We start from the raw sequence: 15,025 nt of genomic DNA, 5'->3' as shown, positions 1-15,025 counted from the left end.
ACGCGAGGATATTGAATGCATACATCATTGGAGAAAGGGCAGCCCAGAAGACGATTGAAGAACCGGTAAGCGGCCGCTGAATATATAGCAACTATTAATTAACCATTTATTTTCCACAGTCGTCGTAGCAATCTAATTGCACCGCTGATCATCCGCTAAAAATCCGTCGAACGTCCGTCGAACATCCGCTAAACACCCGGTGCAGAACCGCTGAAGAATCTTGAAGAAACGCCATTAAGTAGCTTTGTACGGTAATCTGGGGTGGTTAATTAGAACAATGCTCATTCAATCGTTTTCCGTAACCCTGTTCCACCTACGTATGTACGACGGGGATACTCTGGTCTCACTTCCTAATCGGGGGTGGGCAGACGGCTCTTGGGACGTTACGATGTAGGAAGTACTCCGCTTTACGTGGTATGCAGTGTGAGACACGGACTTAGGCCGAGTACACATCTCCAGAGGCAGTGGAGTCTATAATCCATTGTCTTGGCACTATCTCTCCGGTGTAGTTCAAATGAGATAGATGAAATTATTAATCGACCTCCCTGGAGAAGTTGTATCGATCCTAGAATTTTAGTCTGAAGCCTCTACGCTGAACGGTCAGCAACAGTCACGATGAGTGACCTCCAGGCCTCAAAAAAAGCTGCAAAAACTGCTATGAAAAAACTGCGTCTCTCTAAAAATGAGTGGAGCAATAAGTATTTTGCCATCGCTATCGGTGCCATCATGGTTCTCTTTGCTGTATATCACTGGGCAAATGTCATTCACTTTTATTATGGTCGAAGGAGGAGCCATCCTACATTGACTCGGAAGTATAGGTATGTTTTCAATTGCTGATATGGGCCAATGATCATACTGATCCCCTGGATGCAACAGACAAGCTCGGTGCTTTCTTTCTACCTCAACGAGGGGATTAAGGACAGATAGGTCTATCCTGTATATCATCTACTGGGCAATCAACTTGATCCTCGCTTTAACAAATGTTGACCTTACGAATCTCAACTTTGTGAGTAGGCCTTGCTCACTCATTAGCCTGATATACGTTTTTACTGATATGTTCCTAGGTTGCCAAACGTTTTGGCTGGTTCGTGCAATTCCACGATACCCTCCTACCCCTTTGACCGGGAAACTGACAGGCATCAATAAGTAGGATTTCAGTCGCAAACTTGGTGCTTTTAGTCTTCCTAGCCTTGAAGAATACACCTCTGGCACCTTTGACAGCTACATCCTACGAAAAGCTCCGCCCGCTACACAAAGTTGCCGGTTATACCTGCATCTTCACAAGCGTTTTGCATGGTATAGTGTACCTAGCTGCCTGGTCGGAGACCGGGGACCTATACGAAATGGAAGAAACAAGCAATTTTGCCGGCGCAATCGCAGGCTTTGCTATGGTAATCATTGGCTTTTCAACTATCACATACTTCATGCGAGGGTATTATGAACGTGAGTTATTCCTTCGCGTAAACCTACGACTTGCACTACTAAAGAATTCTAGTCTTCTATATGTTGCACATAGTCATGTTCATTTTGATTATGATCACGGTCGGAATGCACCGTCCGAAATTCAAGACATCATCGGTGATTATCGTGATCTTCACTGCCTGTCTTTGGTTCATGGACCGCATCATTCGTGGCGCAAAGATAGTCTGGAACTTCTATGGAAACTCCCTCACCGTCACAGCTTTACCCAACAATGCCCTTCGGGTGAAACTCAGCCGTCGCATGCACTGCAGGCCAGGTTCTCATGCATTCTTATGGGTTCCTGCCATCCGCTGGATTGAAAGCCATCCTTTCACCCTAGTATCTTCGAACCCGTCCGAGTTCGTCATTCGAGTATACGATGGGTTCACGCGAGATTTATACAAAGCTGCCCAGCAGTCACCGGGGAAATCCTTACGCTGTTCTGTAGACGGTGCTTATGGTCAAGTTCCCAATTTCAAAGTGTTTGAAAAAGTCATTCTTGTCGCCGGTGGAAGCGGTGCCAGCTTCACCTTTGCTATTGCACTAGACTTGATCGCGACATCTAGCAAAACAGTGAAGTCGATTGATTTTATTTGGGTAGTGAGAAACCAAGGTATGTTGAAGGTTTACGGGGAGACGATGTTTCATTACTGTGATCAACTAACTCTTTCCCATAGAGAGCCTCGAATGGTATGCCCAGGAGCTCAAGCAACTTCAATCTCATCCAGAAGTAAAATTGTTCATTCACGTCACCGGTCAGGCCAGCCTGACCGCCACATCGTTATCCACATCCCCAAGCTCTTCATCAGAAAGAGTATCTGAAAAGGACGGTGTGATACAACCAGAGGATTCCCCAGCCTTTTCCAGAGACGACCCTGAGAAAGGCGTTGCCCAAGAGGCTACATGCGATATTTCTTCGGTCAACGGGATCCTGCTAGGGCGCCCGCACATTGGCAACTTGATCGCGGCCGCTGCTGCTGGAAGCGGCACATCAGATGACCGCATCATTGTTGGTGCTTGTGGTCCTGCGGAGCTCCTGGGTACAACACGGAAGGCTGTTAACAACGAGTTATATAACGACGGACCACCGATAACATTCTACAGTGAGGTGAGTTAATGAGGGTTCCCAACAAACAAGAACCTTGACTAACATTCCAATGCAGGAATTTGAATGGTGATATCAAAGGGCTAGTCTGACGTATGGTATTTGATAGAAGGAAAGATTGATGAGAGATGATGATACTGGGCAGAAGCTATGTAAAGTTAGACAGACGGCAACTGCATCCAATTCTGTTTATTTACGTTCATGTTTTTGTTTATGTATATGACACAACAACGATTTACTTTGCGTTTCAACTAGTTCTGATCTGTATGGGTTTAATGGAGGAAAGAAAAGAAGGCTGTAGGAGTTTGCTGCCAGTACAGGGCAGTCATCTGAACAATGGGAGATTTCAACAATTCTTTAGATAATATGCATTTATCGTTTGATCATCTCTCCTAGACGATCTACATTGGCATGTTTATGAGAAATGAACAAGGGTGAGGGAGAAAATCAGGTATCTAGAATGTGTGAGTGCTCTATCGATTAAGTATTGACAAAGATGACATGTCTATGAACAGGCGTGTCAAAGCAGAGTGCTATATGTGAAGGAAGCCAACAGGAAATTACCGCAGCGCTGTGAGAAAATACCCGCCATTGAGTAAGAGAAAAGAAGAAAAGAAATGGCAAATATAACAAAATGTATGCAAAATTATATGGTCTCCGATTCAAGCTTGTTGACTGGCCTTGGCCTCAACCTGGGTCTGAGACATGCTAGGAACGTTCGCGCCCTTCAGGTAGTTCTCAAACTCGCCCACCTGTTTGCCACCCTGAACCCAGCGTTCACGGTAAGCATCACGTCGCTGCTCAGCCAGCTTGTTCAATGTGGGCCAGTAGGATGCATGGTCGTAGCGGAATTCGACATCACCACCCACAGACTTCATAAGATGGCTAGGCGGGACATGCTGGCGCAAGTCCTCATTGAACTTGAGCTTCTCTCGAGTATTGGGGTCAATGAAGGGTGTGATCAATTTGAGGAATCCCCAGATGACGAAAGGCACTACGAAAAGGAATTAGTAATTTATAAGATTGCCCAGGATATGGAATCACGTACCGTTGATCACCAGAGCCCGACCAAGCCTCTCGGGGTAGTGGTTCTGCAAGAAGCTGAGCGTCTGCTTGGCCTGACCAATGCTTGCGTTCTGGCCAGACTTTGTCTCGTTGAAGTTGACAATCAGCGCCAGGGTCTCCTGGTCCGGTCCAGTGAGATCAATGGCCCGTTCCAGCATGAAGACAAGATGCTCGAGTTGGCGGTCACTTCTCTCCGTGTTCTGGTTGGATGGCAAGAGATACAAACAAGGTCGTGCGTTGACATCATAACCCAAAATGACCTGCTTGCCAGTTTCATTCTCAATAGAGATGTATTCGGGTGTCAATTTCTTCAAGTCATACTCGCGACGCCATGTGAGGGTGCTCTGGAGCCGCGTCTCCGCCTCCGAGACATTCCACTTGGTTGCGCGTAGGTACCGCAGGAGACACTCGCGGGTCAACCACATCTTCTCATCCTCGGTTATGGGAGATGTCGGGGAATTCTTCTCAGCTTTGTCCGCGACAGTGGTCCATGATGAAGCAGACTTGAGCACAGCCTCGTACTTGGATTGTTGTTCCGGAGTAAGCTGCGCGGGAGGTATCGGCTTGGCTGTGTCCAACGGCTTAGCGAAAGGCTTCTTGATGAGACCATCTGCGGCGGATGTCGGTAGCTCGAGGTCAATTGGCTTCGGGGTGGGAGGAGACTCAGTTTGGACGTTCACGGGCGCCGATTGGGCCAGTGCCTGTACGTTGGTATCGGACACAGTATCGCCATTGGTGGGCGGCGCAGTCGCAGTAGCACCTTCGGGGTTCGACATGATGAATGGGACCTATATATCTGAATATCTAAATTTATAGATTTATAGATGATACAATGACACGTGGTAATCTAAAAAAAATGAAGAATCAATCTAAGGGGCAGGCAAATCACTAATTCTCACAATCGACAGGTCCACTCCGATCGAATGCTCGAATAATATTACCCCTTTAGGCCGCTTAGGTCAGCGACACGGTCTCACGCGTCTTGCGCGTGTCTACACTTTCAATGTCCATTGCCCATCCACGATACAAGTCTCCCCACAATGGACGTTGAGGCAGAGCTTAATGAATTTTTCGCGGGCTCATTTCCCGATGGGATCCCCAAGGATATCCTTGCCGAGCTCCTCTCCATCTTGCGGGTGCATTCGATCACCGCGGAGGAGCTCTTTTACAAATGGGAATCATACAGCATAAAGATGGGCGAGGGGGTGAGATTGACCATGGACACAGTTCGAGGCTTCAAACAAGATGTCCAAGAAGCTTTGGAGCGCGAAACTCGTGACAAAGTTAGCCGACACGCAGAGAAACGAAGCACAAACATGGGAACCCCGCGGGCGCGGCTGCAGCTGGCGGCGATATGTTTGGGATGTTCGATCAATTGACACCAACTGCCGCGAATGCTCGATCTGGGAATGGGTTTGGATCCGTAAAGCGCAAGGCCGAATTCACCTCTCCCGCTACACCAAGAGTCAGCAAGTTCGAAAAGCTTGGATCACAAGCGGGCACGAAAACACCAACTGGGACACCCGGCGACGGAACGCAGTAGGTGCTTTTCGGGCGTGTGTCATCTGTTAAAAGTGCTAACATCAGTGACAGAGCAGTTCCGTTCTCTGATCGAACGAATCCTGGCCAGACGATAGAAACCCTCAATGCGCACATATCATTGCCAGAACCCCCAATGGTGCCATTTTCAGAGGCGCGCATTAGACCTACGGCGAATACGGACCTTAAAAAGCTTGGCTACAAGCCCATGGGCATGAAATTGTCAGAAGCATCGGAGATTTTGGATGATCGTATCGACGAGTTCGCGACTATATTTCAGGCAGAATTCAATTCAGACGATATTACATTCGGCAGTGCAGCCATCCAGAGCACAAGCGAGATTATTGCTGTCGGACGGATCGCTTCTGACAGTCTCGAGGGAAAATTGAACGCAGCTTCCCTTGTGCTTGAGACTTCGCGTCGGACTGGAGCCGGTAGACGAGTTCCCTTGAAGGTCGATTCGGTGCCTGCAGTGAACTTCTTCCCAGGCCAAATCGTGGCTCTCCGAGGAATCAACCCTTCTGGCGAATATTTCACCGTCAAGGAAGTGCTCCCAGTTCCTCTGATGCCACCAGCCGTATCTTCAGCTGCGACACTGGATAGCATCAACGAGCGGCTTGGTGGAGATGGAAGCCCACCGCTTAACTTGATGGTTGCGGCCGGGCCCTACACAGCGGACGACAACTTGGACTTTGAGCCACTACAGGAACTATGCCAGAAAGCAGCCGAAAGCTACGCCGATAGTTTGGTGCTGATGGGTCCGTTCCTGGACATTGAGCACCCTCTTCTTGCATCGGGCGATTTCGACTTGCCAGATATCAAGGGCATCGACCCGGACACAGCTACACTTTCTTTAATGTTCCGACACTGTATCTCGGCGCCACTGGCAAGACTTGCAGCCGCCGTCCCCAGTATCACGATCGTAATGGTCCCGTCGGTGCGCGATGCACTCAGCCGCCACGTCTCCTGGCCCCAGGAGCAGCTCCTCAAGAAAGACACTGGTCTTCCCAAACAGGTTCGCATGGTCTCGAATCCTGTCACATTATCGTTCAACGAAATCACTATTGGAATGTGTCCACACGACGTGCTCTCCGAGCTTCGCCGCGAAGAGGTCTTACATGGTCGTCCCACAGAGAACAACCCCCTGCTCACCCGTCTGCCCAAGTATCTCGTCGAGCAGCGCCATTTCTTCCCCTTGTTCCCCCGACCTCGCGATCAAATCTTCCAAAGCCCGGGTCCGAAGGTGGCATAGCTACAGGCGCTATGGTGGATCTACCCTACCTGAAACTGGGCGAGTGGTGGAACGTCCGTCCCGATATCTTAATTGTGCCTAGTATGCTACCGCCTTTCGTAAAGGTATGTCATCCCTAGCCGAGGCTTTTTATTTTCACCTATCATAAGCAGTGCTAACCTTTTCATTTTTGCAGGTTGTCGACAGTGTGCTAGTCATCAACCCAGGCACTCTATCAAAGCGTCGCGCTGCAGGCTCATACGCGCAAATGTCCATCCACCCCCGACTCGTGGCAGAGCACGAGCGTGAACAGAAACAGCTGAGTCACAACCTGTATGAGCGGGCTCGAGTCGACATCAATCGTATCTAGGGGTGCATGTATAATCATATCGCATTACGCGCGGCGTTAATGCTCAGACTGAGTTAGGTCTGCAGCCATTTGAAATTGGCGGTTCTTGGAACAAGATCGCAAATAGAAACGAATCAATGATCCTCAGATATATCACAACAGAAGAATACATTCAACGTGGGTATCATGAGGGCTATCCAGCCCAAAAGAAATGCTCCGGTAAAAATGCAAGTAACACAAGACACTCTTTTACCTGCCTGTTGGGGTAGGTAGAAAGCTCGCAGCAGCACCAACATCAGTAAGGATAATCCCGCAAAGTATCAGAAATACCGATATTGATTACCGCAACCCAATAACCCGACGCCCACCCATCCTCCGCCCAGAATCCCTGACCCTAATAACAGGCGCCCCGGCCGCCGCCGCACCACCCCCACTACCGCGCAGCGTAGCCCCAGGCCCAGAAGTCGCAGCCCCAGCAGCACCACCGCCTCCATGACCAGTCAAAGGCCCAGCATCAGGCCCATGTCCTTCCCCATTAACAAGCGCCTCGAGACCAAGATCGCGCCACACGGCCTCTCGTCTCCGCTCCATAGCGCGAGTAATGCCGAAGGCCGCATGCTGGTCTGGGACGACGTCGTCCTCGTCTTCAGGGTTCGGGGGCTGATATTGCGGTGCCACATAGATGTCTTCAATTGGCAGGAATGAGGGAATTGTAGAAGGAGAAGTCGAGCCGTATGTCATGGCGTTTGCGGCTGTGTTTGTTGCTTCGCGGTTTGCGGCAGAGACGCTGTTGGCGTTGTGTGGGTCCGTTGTTGAATTTGTAGCTGTGGAAGTGTGCGGACGCGTAAATTCTTCGAAGAGGTCTGCTAGCCGCGGTTGGTGCATGTGTAGGTATGAGGCGGAGGAGTCTTTGCTCTGGTGGTCTTGGTGTAAGCTTGGATTTGGTGGATTGTCTGGGGAATCCTGGAAGTCTGGGCTTGGTAATATACCATTTTGAGGGATTTTAAAATCTCCTTATCGAGATCTTGGGGTATTCGAGGATATTTTGCCAATGAAATTGTTAAACGGAGACTCAGAAGTATGCTTATCTTCCGTATATGTTGACGGCAGAATAACCCTCGGGTCCACCGCCAATATCACGTGAAATGTATCTGTTGATATACCATAATTTCAAACTTGGAAGGCTCATGCTATCTATTGATCTTTCCCTAGTCTACTCCGTGCAGATCTATACATTGCAAGGCTATATGTTTCAATGCAAATCGAGGAGGAAGGATAAAGAAGGCAAAAAAAAGATATCAGCTCGCCTGCTCAACAAGTCCCTCCAGAAACTAAGGGGGATCTCCGCGCTGCTATCAATTTCTTATTTCTCAACTTTTGGCTTTTTCAAAAGGAGTTGATATCGCCTTGCTTGTTGGAAACAATTAAGCAAGGTTAAACCCCGAGGCCCTGCCCACAACCTTCCCCAATCCGATATGAGGCTCGTCGTCGGAGTAACCTTCATCCGATGCCGGAATATAAAAAGCCCCACCTGTGGGCAGGGCCCACTTTCCTACTTCTTCTTGCATGGGTTGCTAGTTGAAAACTACCCTACCAAATGGACTATAAGGAATCTTTGGAACTCATGGCCTGCCTGCGATATCATGGGCCACTTGTTTCGTATCAACTGTTCAACTTGTCCGGCTACTTGTAGGAGAGTTTTTTATACTGTGACGTACTCCGTAGCCTGCAGCAACCCACGCGTTGTATCATAGCACCTTGTCACCACAAGTGACGCATTATCTTAAGAAACAAACGGCATCCCAGCAGGGTGAAGCTTTTGCAGCTTTGCCTCTATCTACAAGGCGCTTCTCGGCCTGTGCTTGCTGTGAGACATCGAGTTTGATATTCTCATACCCTCGACCCCGACTACTTATGGCGTGGAGAGTGCACATGTCGTTATATGGGCCCCTCAAATAGAATCGAGTCATGGAAAACTCATAGCACCTTTTCAGCTATCTGCTACAAGAAGTATCAGTCACCTATTCTGTATTTGTTTCGAGAAAGCAGGTCATTAATCTGTTTTATCATTTATATGATATGATGAAATTGAAGTAGATTCGCTACAAGATCTTTTTACATGCGGTTTCTTTGGATCTCGCCTTCTGCCCAATAGCTCTATAGCTAGGCGGATAAAGATAACCAAGCAGCACGCGGAGGTTGAAAGTGTTCGTGTATAGCGACTTTTCCCTAATTGTCAGTAACACAGTACTTGTGCGGAACCCCATCACTACCAGCCCTGTATTACTCGTGTTAGATAAGAGCTTGGGATCAACTGCGTAGAGACTTGTAGATAGCTTGTTATAGTATCATGATACTCTCATTCGTCACATAACCCTGGAACTATATATTAGTTGCCATTAGATTTGTACAACATAGCAAGTCCCCAAATGGATGTTTACATGTGTCAACTTGGTAAAGGCGGAAAACAACCTTACATCTATTAACCTACCTCCAACCTGCCTTTTATGCCTGGGGCAATGAATCATTAAAGTGGAGCCTATGACAATATAGATAGAGTGAGATGAGGACATAATTACATCAAGGCAGTTTGGCCGAGTGGTCTAAGGCGCTCGCCTGCTAAGCGAGTCCCTTCGGGGGCCAGAGTTCGAATCTCTGAGCTGTCGGTTTCCTTTTTGTTTCTTTTTTGTTTTACCCTATCTTTGTGTAAATGGAAGGAACAGTGTGCATATCCCTTGAATAGCGTACCTTCCTGCCGGTATGGCCGTACCGCCTTCCTAACCAGGACTTCATGACGTAATCCTTGCCACATGATATCTCTTTCTGCCGTACATTCTTGACCGCATTAGTTCTGATTTCCATAGTAAAAAACTTGTGTGTTGATCACGAAACAAAGCTGATTCTGCCTGGTTTTTTCATTGATATCCTCATTATGCTACTTTGCAGGGTTTCCATAGACCGACCTCCTCTCTAATTGTGGTGATTCATTGCTCTAGCAGAGTAGATGAAGCTACTGACGACGGAGTATTCGACCAAGTCCTACAAAGTTTTGACAAGCGCGACTTATTTTAAGCTCTCACATACGAATTGCAGGTACATATATTCTGTCTGAGTAGTTACGTTATAGGACTTTGATAGGAGGACGGTGACAGGAGCAGTAGGCAAAATCAGGTGTCAAGGCAGGAGCGGTACCTAATTAGGAAGGTGCACCTGAAATCCCAGGTCGGGAGGACTATGTTTCTCCAAGGCAGTACTCTGTACATATATCAACACTACATATGAATCCCAATGTGGTCGTGGGAGCCCCTTGCTGAGGTTCTGCATCCACTCCAAATGAATCATGCATTGCATTTCTACTCGGTAAGACCCAGGGTGAAGATGATACATGTGTATAAAGATGGACAAATCGCCCTACAATAGGAACTGGATGATGATAAGACTTATTGATTCCAGACAACCCATGCTACATAGAGGTAATCAGATATATTGTCTATTCATTCCTGTTTCAACATCACCAAGTGTTGGGTTCGCCCAATGCACGCAAAAGCAGAATCTAACGAGCCAAACAAGCATGGGGAAAAAGATACACACCACTATAATCATGTAGACCAGATTAAGCCGGCCCAAGAAAAAGTTCAAAAAGAAAAGGAAAAGAGAGAGAAAGGGAAAAAGACCTGGAAATCACGACGCCTAGCCAGTCGAAACCATTTAATTGCTTTTGATTCAGATTACAGGTTCGATACGCTCCATATTCATGACCATGCTGCAAAGTAAACGTAAAGTAATTCATAGATCACAGATTTGTCACCATCCGATGGACAATCGGGACCGCACTGGGAGGAAGACTGCCCATCTCAGTGATGACCATGTCGACGTACTCAGCAGGCGTAACATCATACATAATGTTCAGCAGCTGCAAATTGGGAGTGTTATGCCAGTTCGCAAGAGGCGACGAAGATGACTTGTGTGGGATGACAGGAGGTTCGGGAGCCGGAGTGCGGTTTGCGCCCTTCTTATTCTCAGGCGGAGGGGGGACATACGCATCTGCCGGGTCACGAACGACGAGGGAGACAGGGGTGTTCATGGGTAGCAGCTCGTTGGCATCGGCGATCTCGTTGACGACGATGCTGTCGAGGGCGACGCGGTCAGTAAACTTGATTGTCTCGCAGCAGACGATGACGGGGATCTCAACGCCACTGGCGCGCTCCTTGGCGGACATGGCGACAAGGGCGGTGCCGACGCGGGAGTACAGGCCACCATTACTGGTCATGGTGTGAGCGCCGAGGAAGACCTTTGTGGCGTCTTTGATGGCGTGGGTGATGGCGTGAACGAGGGAGTATTGGACATCGAGCCCAGACTGGGCGAGATCGCGGGCGAGGCTCTTGCCTTCGAACAGGGGTCTTGAATCGATGATAGAGACGCGGAATCGCTTTCCTTGGCTGTGTGCTAGCAAAAGTGTTTGCTTGACAATGTTGCTGCCGGCAAATGTCACGATCACGTCGCCGTCCTGGACCTTCTGTGCGGCGTTTTCGGCAATCACCTGGTCGGCGACAGTAATTTTCTCCTGGATAAAGTTGTCGATGTACTCGCAGAGCGAGATCTTTGCGCTCGCCTCAGGGGTAGAGGGATCAATTCCGGCAATGAACAGCTTCAAAGCACGGATAGCATTTCCCTGACTGATAGAGAGGGGTCGGCAGGTCGAGAGATAGGTGATTTGGTGCGAGAGGTGTGTTGTCAGGTGGCGAGCCAGGGAGGTGCCCAGGGGAGTTGTATAAGATTCAATGACCTTTAGAAAGCGACGTGTCAGAATAAAAGGCCATGTTTTGGATGCAACAAAAAAAAATCAACATACTCGTTTAAAAGCAATCAGCGTAGCCACGCAACGCGCGCTACTACCGCAGATAGTGTAGTCCATCAACTGCATACCCAAGGCCAAGACAGCATGGTGTACTTCCTTCGTGGCGCCGGCGATAGTGACACGGCGCTGTTGTCCGTACAAATGCCCAAAGATGGCAACCTTTTTATCATCCTTCTTTTTCTTTTGCTCCACGAGAACGGACCCAGTCTGCGCAAGAGGACCCGAGCCACGGCGCGGTGGTGGTGCTCGCGGTCCCTTCTGGGCAGAGCCAGGACCGGCAGCATCCTTTTTCGGTGTGGTTGGTGGACGAGCCTGGGCTCCGATACCAGGAATGGGAGTGGTACTGTTGGCGGCACCTCCTTCTTTTTCAAGTTTCTCTCGGATACGTCGGGCCGCCTTCTCGGCCTTGGCTTTCTTCTTCAACTCAGCTGGGCTAAGCGGCTTGTCTGTGGCGCCATCTGTAGACGCGGGCGCATCTTCGGTGGGCTGAGTGGGTTTTGAGTTGCGGATCGGGAGAGTCTGCGGAGAGTTTGCGGTCGCGGGTTGAGCCTGCTCTGATTGCGATAGGGCAGGGTTTGAGGCTTGCGCGGTCTGCGCTGAGTCAGGGCGTTCCGTCATCTTGTCTGTGAATTAATTCTCGTGTGAGAGTGGATCGGCGAAGGTGGTGGGGAGAAGGAGGGAGAGGGTTGACTCACGGAAAAAGAAATGATGCCATAAGCGGCCCACTGAGCGACGCAGCCCTAATTTGCGACTCATCGCTGAGTACAATGAACAATGTCTTGAATAAAGCTCAATATCTAGAGAGCTGACTACTTGGGGTGAAAGCTCAATCATTTACTACTTCTGACTAAATGGGATAACCTCCGTACAAGAGTGCGGCCTGAAAGAGACCCGCGATACCCAATGAGTAGGGTAGCTGGCATTGAAACATGCATAACATCAAGTGTCTCATTATTCATCGCTGGGGCTCGCTATAACAGAAACAAGTACACAGGCCAAGACTAGTCTGGTCCCAATTCAATCAAGGAAGTCCGAACAAAGACTTCAAACTTTCCAAAGGACATCGCAGGAACGCAGACAAAGAGATCGCCGCCAACTCCATTCATTCCCTGTACACCCAAAAGATAAAAATAGAGGCATATGCGCATTTCAACGATTGCTGACAATGGTTCCTAAGGCACGCCGTTTCCGAGTCGTATGGTCCTCGATCGGGCGGAACCGTTCATGGTCTGTGGCCAGCTTCCTCTTGAAGACACTCAGGTCACCAAGAAGATCATGCATGTGATTTTGCATTTGCTGGGCCTCTTGCTCGGTGGTATCGTCGGTGATAGTGTCATCATCTTCCCAGACGTCCATGTCAGATTCGGCATCTGATACTAAGGGAGAGCCTTCGCGGTCTTCTGGATCATGACTAGGGTATTGACTCTCATCGTTCAGAGACAGAATGCTAGGCTTCCGTTGCTCGAAAGTAATGGCAGGAATCGGGTTCTTGAGACTCTCAACTGCCAACTTGAGATGCATGCGCAAAGCGTCGTTTTCTGTTTGCAGTTGTCGTATCTTACATTCACTGACCATCTTATTCTCTTCCATGAGGCGTTGCATTTTCTCGACTTTCTGTTGGTACTCTTCGAGTCTTTCATCGGCGGCCTCGCTTGCCCGCTGGTTGACTGCTGCTTGGCTCACGCTGAGTTGAAGGGTGCGAATCGTCTCTGTCATCTCTGCAATCTGTCGATCGCGTTCAGCTGCCGACATCTGGTCTTGGTTGACCCGTGCCCGTGTCCGAATATTCTTAGCCTGATCTGCATAGCGAAGAGTCGAAAGAGTCTCTTCATAATCGGCGGGCGCGATACAGGCAATCATTGCTGTTTTGGAGTTTCCACCCAGACTGTCCTTCAATAGCCATGTCAGGATTGAGTCACGGTATGGCACTAGTTCTTTTCCCTTTCGTGGACCGCGGAGCTTCTTGGGATCTGCGAGGGCTGCAATGACACGCCCTAACGTAGTCAAAGACTTGTTGATATTTGCACCCTCACGAAGTCTAGCGCCGGTTGCTTCGGTCGATTTGGCACGCTCGGAACCTGCAAGATCGACCAACCGGATCCGAGCAGTGCGCTCGGTCGTCTCATCTGTTGATAAGTCGTGGTGGATCTGTTTTAAAGTGATGGTAAAGACTGCATGAGATCGAGACGAGGTGTCGTTCATCTTTGTGCTAGCCGTGGTTCGTGAGACATCACCCTTTCGCATAAACTTCATCAATTCATTGTAGTTCCTTGCGGTGACCTCTGTCAAATCTTTAACGTATGGTCCCTCTGATGGAGATTCGCGAATGCGGAGATAATGTGGGGGATCTGTTCGTGGGACCAAAAGGTCGCGAACATGCTCGTTGTATACTTCAAAATACGACACTCGGACGTTATAACTGATATCTGGAGAAGGCGAGCTCTCAATGCGCTGGAACAGATCCTCGCACGTTCGAGGAATCAAGCCAGGCCTTTCTGGTGTTCCCATCATCGTGTAACTCTTTCCTGAGCCTGTCTGTCCGTATGCAAAGATACAGGTGTGATATCCTTCGAAGTTGTGATCTAAGAACTCTTCACCGAGAGCATTGTAAACGTCTTCCTGGTGTGCATAATGCTCATCCTCCTCATCATGGGACCAAAAAGAGTTATCGAAAGTGAAAGATTTATTCTCCAAGGTTTTGCCGCGGGCTTGTGACTTGGGTTTCCCTTGATCACCCGGTTTCGGTTTCGGGGCTTGAAGGCATGTAATTTGCGTGCGTGGGTCCATCGAGATTAAACATTCTGCCTTGCGATCGATTTCTGCACGATGTCAGAATAAACCCTCCTTTTTAGATACCGCGCCTCCCCGCATCTCTCCCCAGCAACACCTACCTCGAGGTAAGAACTTCCGCACTCGCACGACGACACGCACATTTCCTCCTGGTGTTGGACTAGCCATCCCATCTCTTGTACGGGGTATTGCGAAGCCCTCTCGGGCGCGGAAGGAAGGACTGGAGGCTGTTGATCGAAGGGTGGCAGCGGAAGCGGAGGTGGAGACAATGCTGGGGGAGGTGATTCCTGTTGCGGCTGATATGTCGGATGAAGCGGCTGAAGATATCGAGCCTGGGCCCGGATGGCCGATGTGGTGATAGAAGCGCGGATCTAGCGCCATGTCCCTACTGTTGTCGCTCAATAGCTGCACACAAGCGGTGACGGCGTCGCGTCGTCGATCAAGAAGAGAGTGGTACATGCAATGGGATTTACATGGAATAGGATTGACAAAGGGGAAACAAATGATTGGCAAGGGAATATGGAATGAGTGAAAGGGGAGGGGGGTCGGTACTGTTGCGCGTTGTTTCCTTAGGGAAAGTTCAGTTCATTGTAAACACACGTCTAGTGCATATTTGGAGGAAAGAAT

The 15,025-nt window shown here is 49.2% G+C and overlaps 6 protein-coding genes across 6 annotated transcripts; 2 read left to right on the top strand and 4 right to left on the bottom strand.

The window, feature by feature from the left end:
- Positions 1-615: 615 nt before the first annotated feature.
- N7500_000478 (ferric reductase family protein) lies at positions 616-2,578 on the top strand (the record flags this gene model as incomplete). The annotated part of the gene is made up of 6 exons (XM_056671624.1): positions 616-818; positions 877-1,006; positions 1,065-1,084; positions 1,151-1,443; positions 1,496-2,074; positions 2,139-2,578. The coding sequence occupies 6 exons, from the start codon at positions 616-618 to the stop codon at positions 2,576-2,578; spliced, it is 1,665 nt and encodes a 554-aa protein (XP_056537197.1).
- A 650-nt stretch (positions 2,579-3,228) lies between these two features.
- N7500_000477 (CRAL/TRIO domain protein) lies at positions 3,229-4,407 on the bottom strand (the record flags this gene model as incomplete). The annotated part of the gene is made up of 2 exons (XM_056671623.1): positions 3,229-3,560; positions 3,615-4,407. The coding sequence occupies 2 exons, from the start codon at positions 4,405-4,407 to the stop codon at positions 3,229-3,231; spliced, it is 1,125 nt and encodes a 374-aa protein (XP_056537196.1).
- A 264-nt stretch (positions 4,408-4,671) lies between these two features.
- Positions 4,672-6,771, top strand: N7500_000476 (DNA-directed DNA polymerase alpha subunit POL12; the record flags this gene model as incomplete). Its single annotated transcript, XM_056671622.1, has 5 exons — positions 4,672-4,836; positions 4,920-5,170; positions 5,225-6,341; positions 6,401-6,526; positions 6,598-6,771. The coding sequence occupies 5 exons, from the start codon at positions 4,672-4,674 to the stop codon at positions 6,769-6,771; spliced, it is 1,833 nt and encodes a 610-aa protein (XP_056537195.1).
- A 318-nt stretch (positions 6,772-7,089) lies between these two features.
- N7500_000475 (uncharacterized protein) lies at positions 7,090-7,635 on the bottom strand (the record flags this gene model as incomplete). Its single annotated transcript, XM_056671621.1, has 1 exon — positions 7,090-7,635. One exon carries the CDS (start codon positions 7,633-7,635, stop codon positions 7,090-7,092), a length of 546 nt encoding a protein of 181 aa, XP_056537194.1.
- Positions 7,636-10,543: 2,908 nt separating this feature from the next.
- On the bottom strand, positions 10,544-12,226 carry N7500_000474 (translation initiation factor eIF2B subunit delta; the record flags this gene model as incomplete). The annotated part of the gene is made up of 2 exons (XM_056671620.1): positions 10,544-11,536; positions 11,603-12,226. The coding sequence occupies 2 exons, from the start codon at positions 12,224-12,226 to the stop codon at positions 10,544-10,546; spliced, it is 1,617 nt and encodes a 538-aa protein (XP_056537193.1).
- A 531-nt stretch (positions 12,227-12,757) lies between these two features.
- Positions 12,758-14,857, bottom strand: N7500_000473 (kinesin-3 family protein uncB; the record flags this gene model as incomplete). The annotated part of the gene is made up of 2 exons (XM_056671619.1): positions 12,758-14,427; positions 14,500-14,857. 2 exons carry the CDS (start codon positions 14,855-14,857, stop codon positions 12,758-12,760), a joined length of 2,028 nt encoding a protein of 675 aa, XP_056537192.1.
- Positions 14,858-15,025: the final 168 nt, after the last annotated feature.

The sequence above is a fragment of the Penicillium coprophilum genome, assembly GCF_028826855.1.
Source record: "Penicillium coprophilum strain IBT 35676 chromosome Unknown utg000001l_segment0_segment0, whole genome shotgun sequence".
Taxonomy (NCBI): domain Eukaryota; kingdom Fungi; phylum Ascomycota; class Eurotiomycetes; order Eurotiales; family Aspergillaceae; genus Penicillium; species Penicillium coprophilum.
Note: the sequence above shows the minus strand (reverse complement) of the source record. Positions and strands in the feature narration are given on the sequence as shown.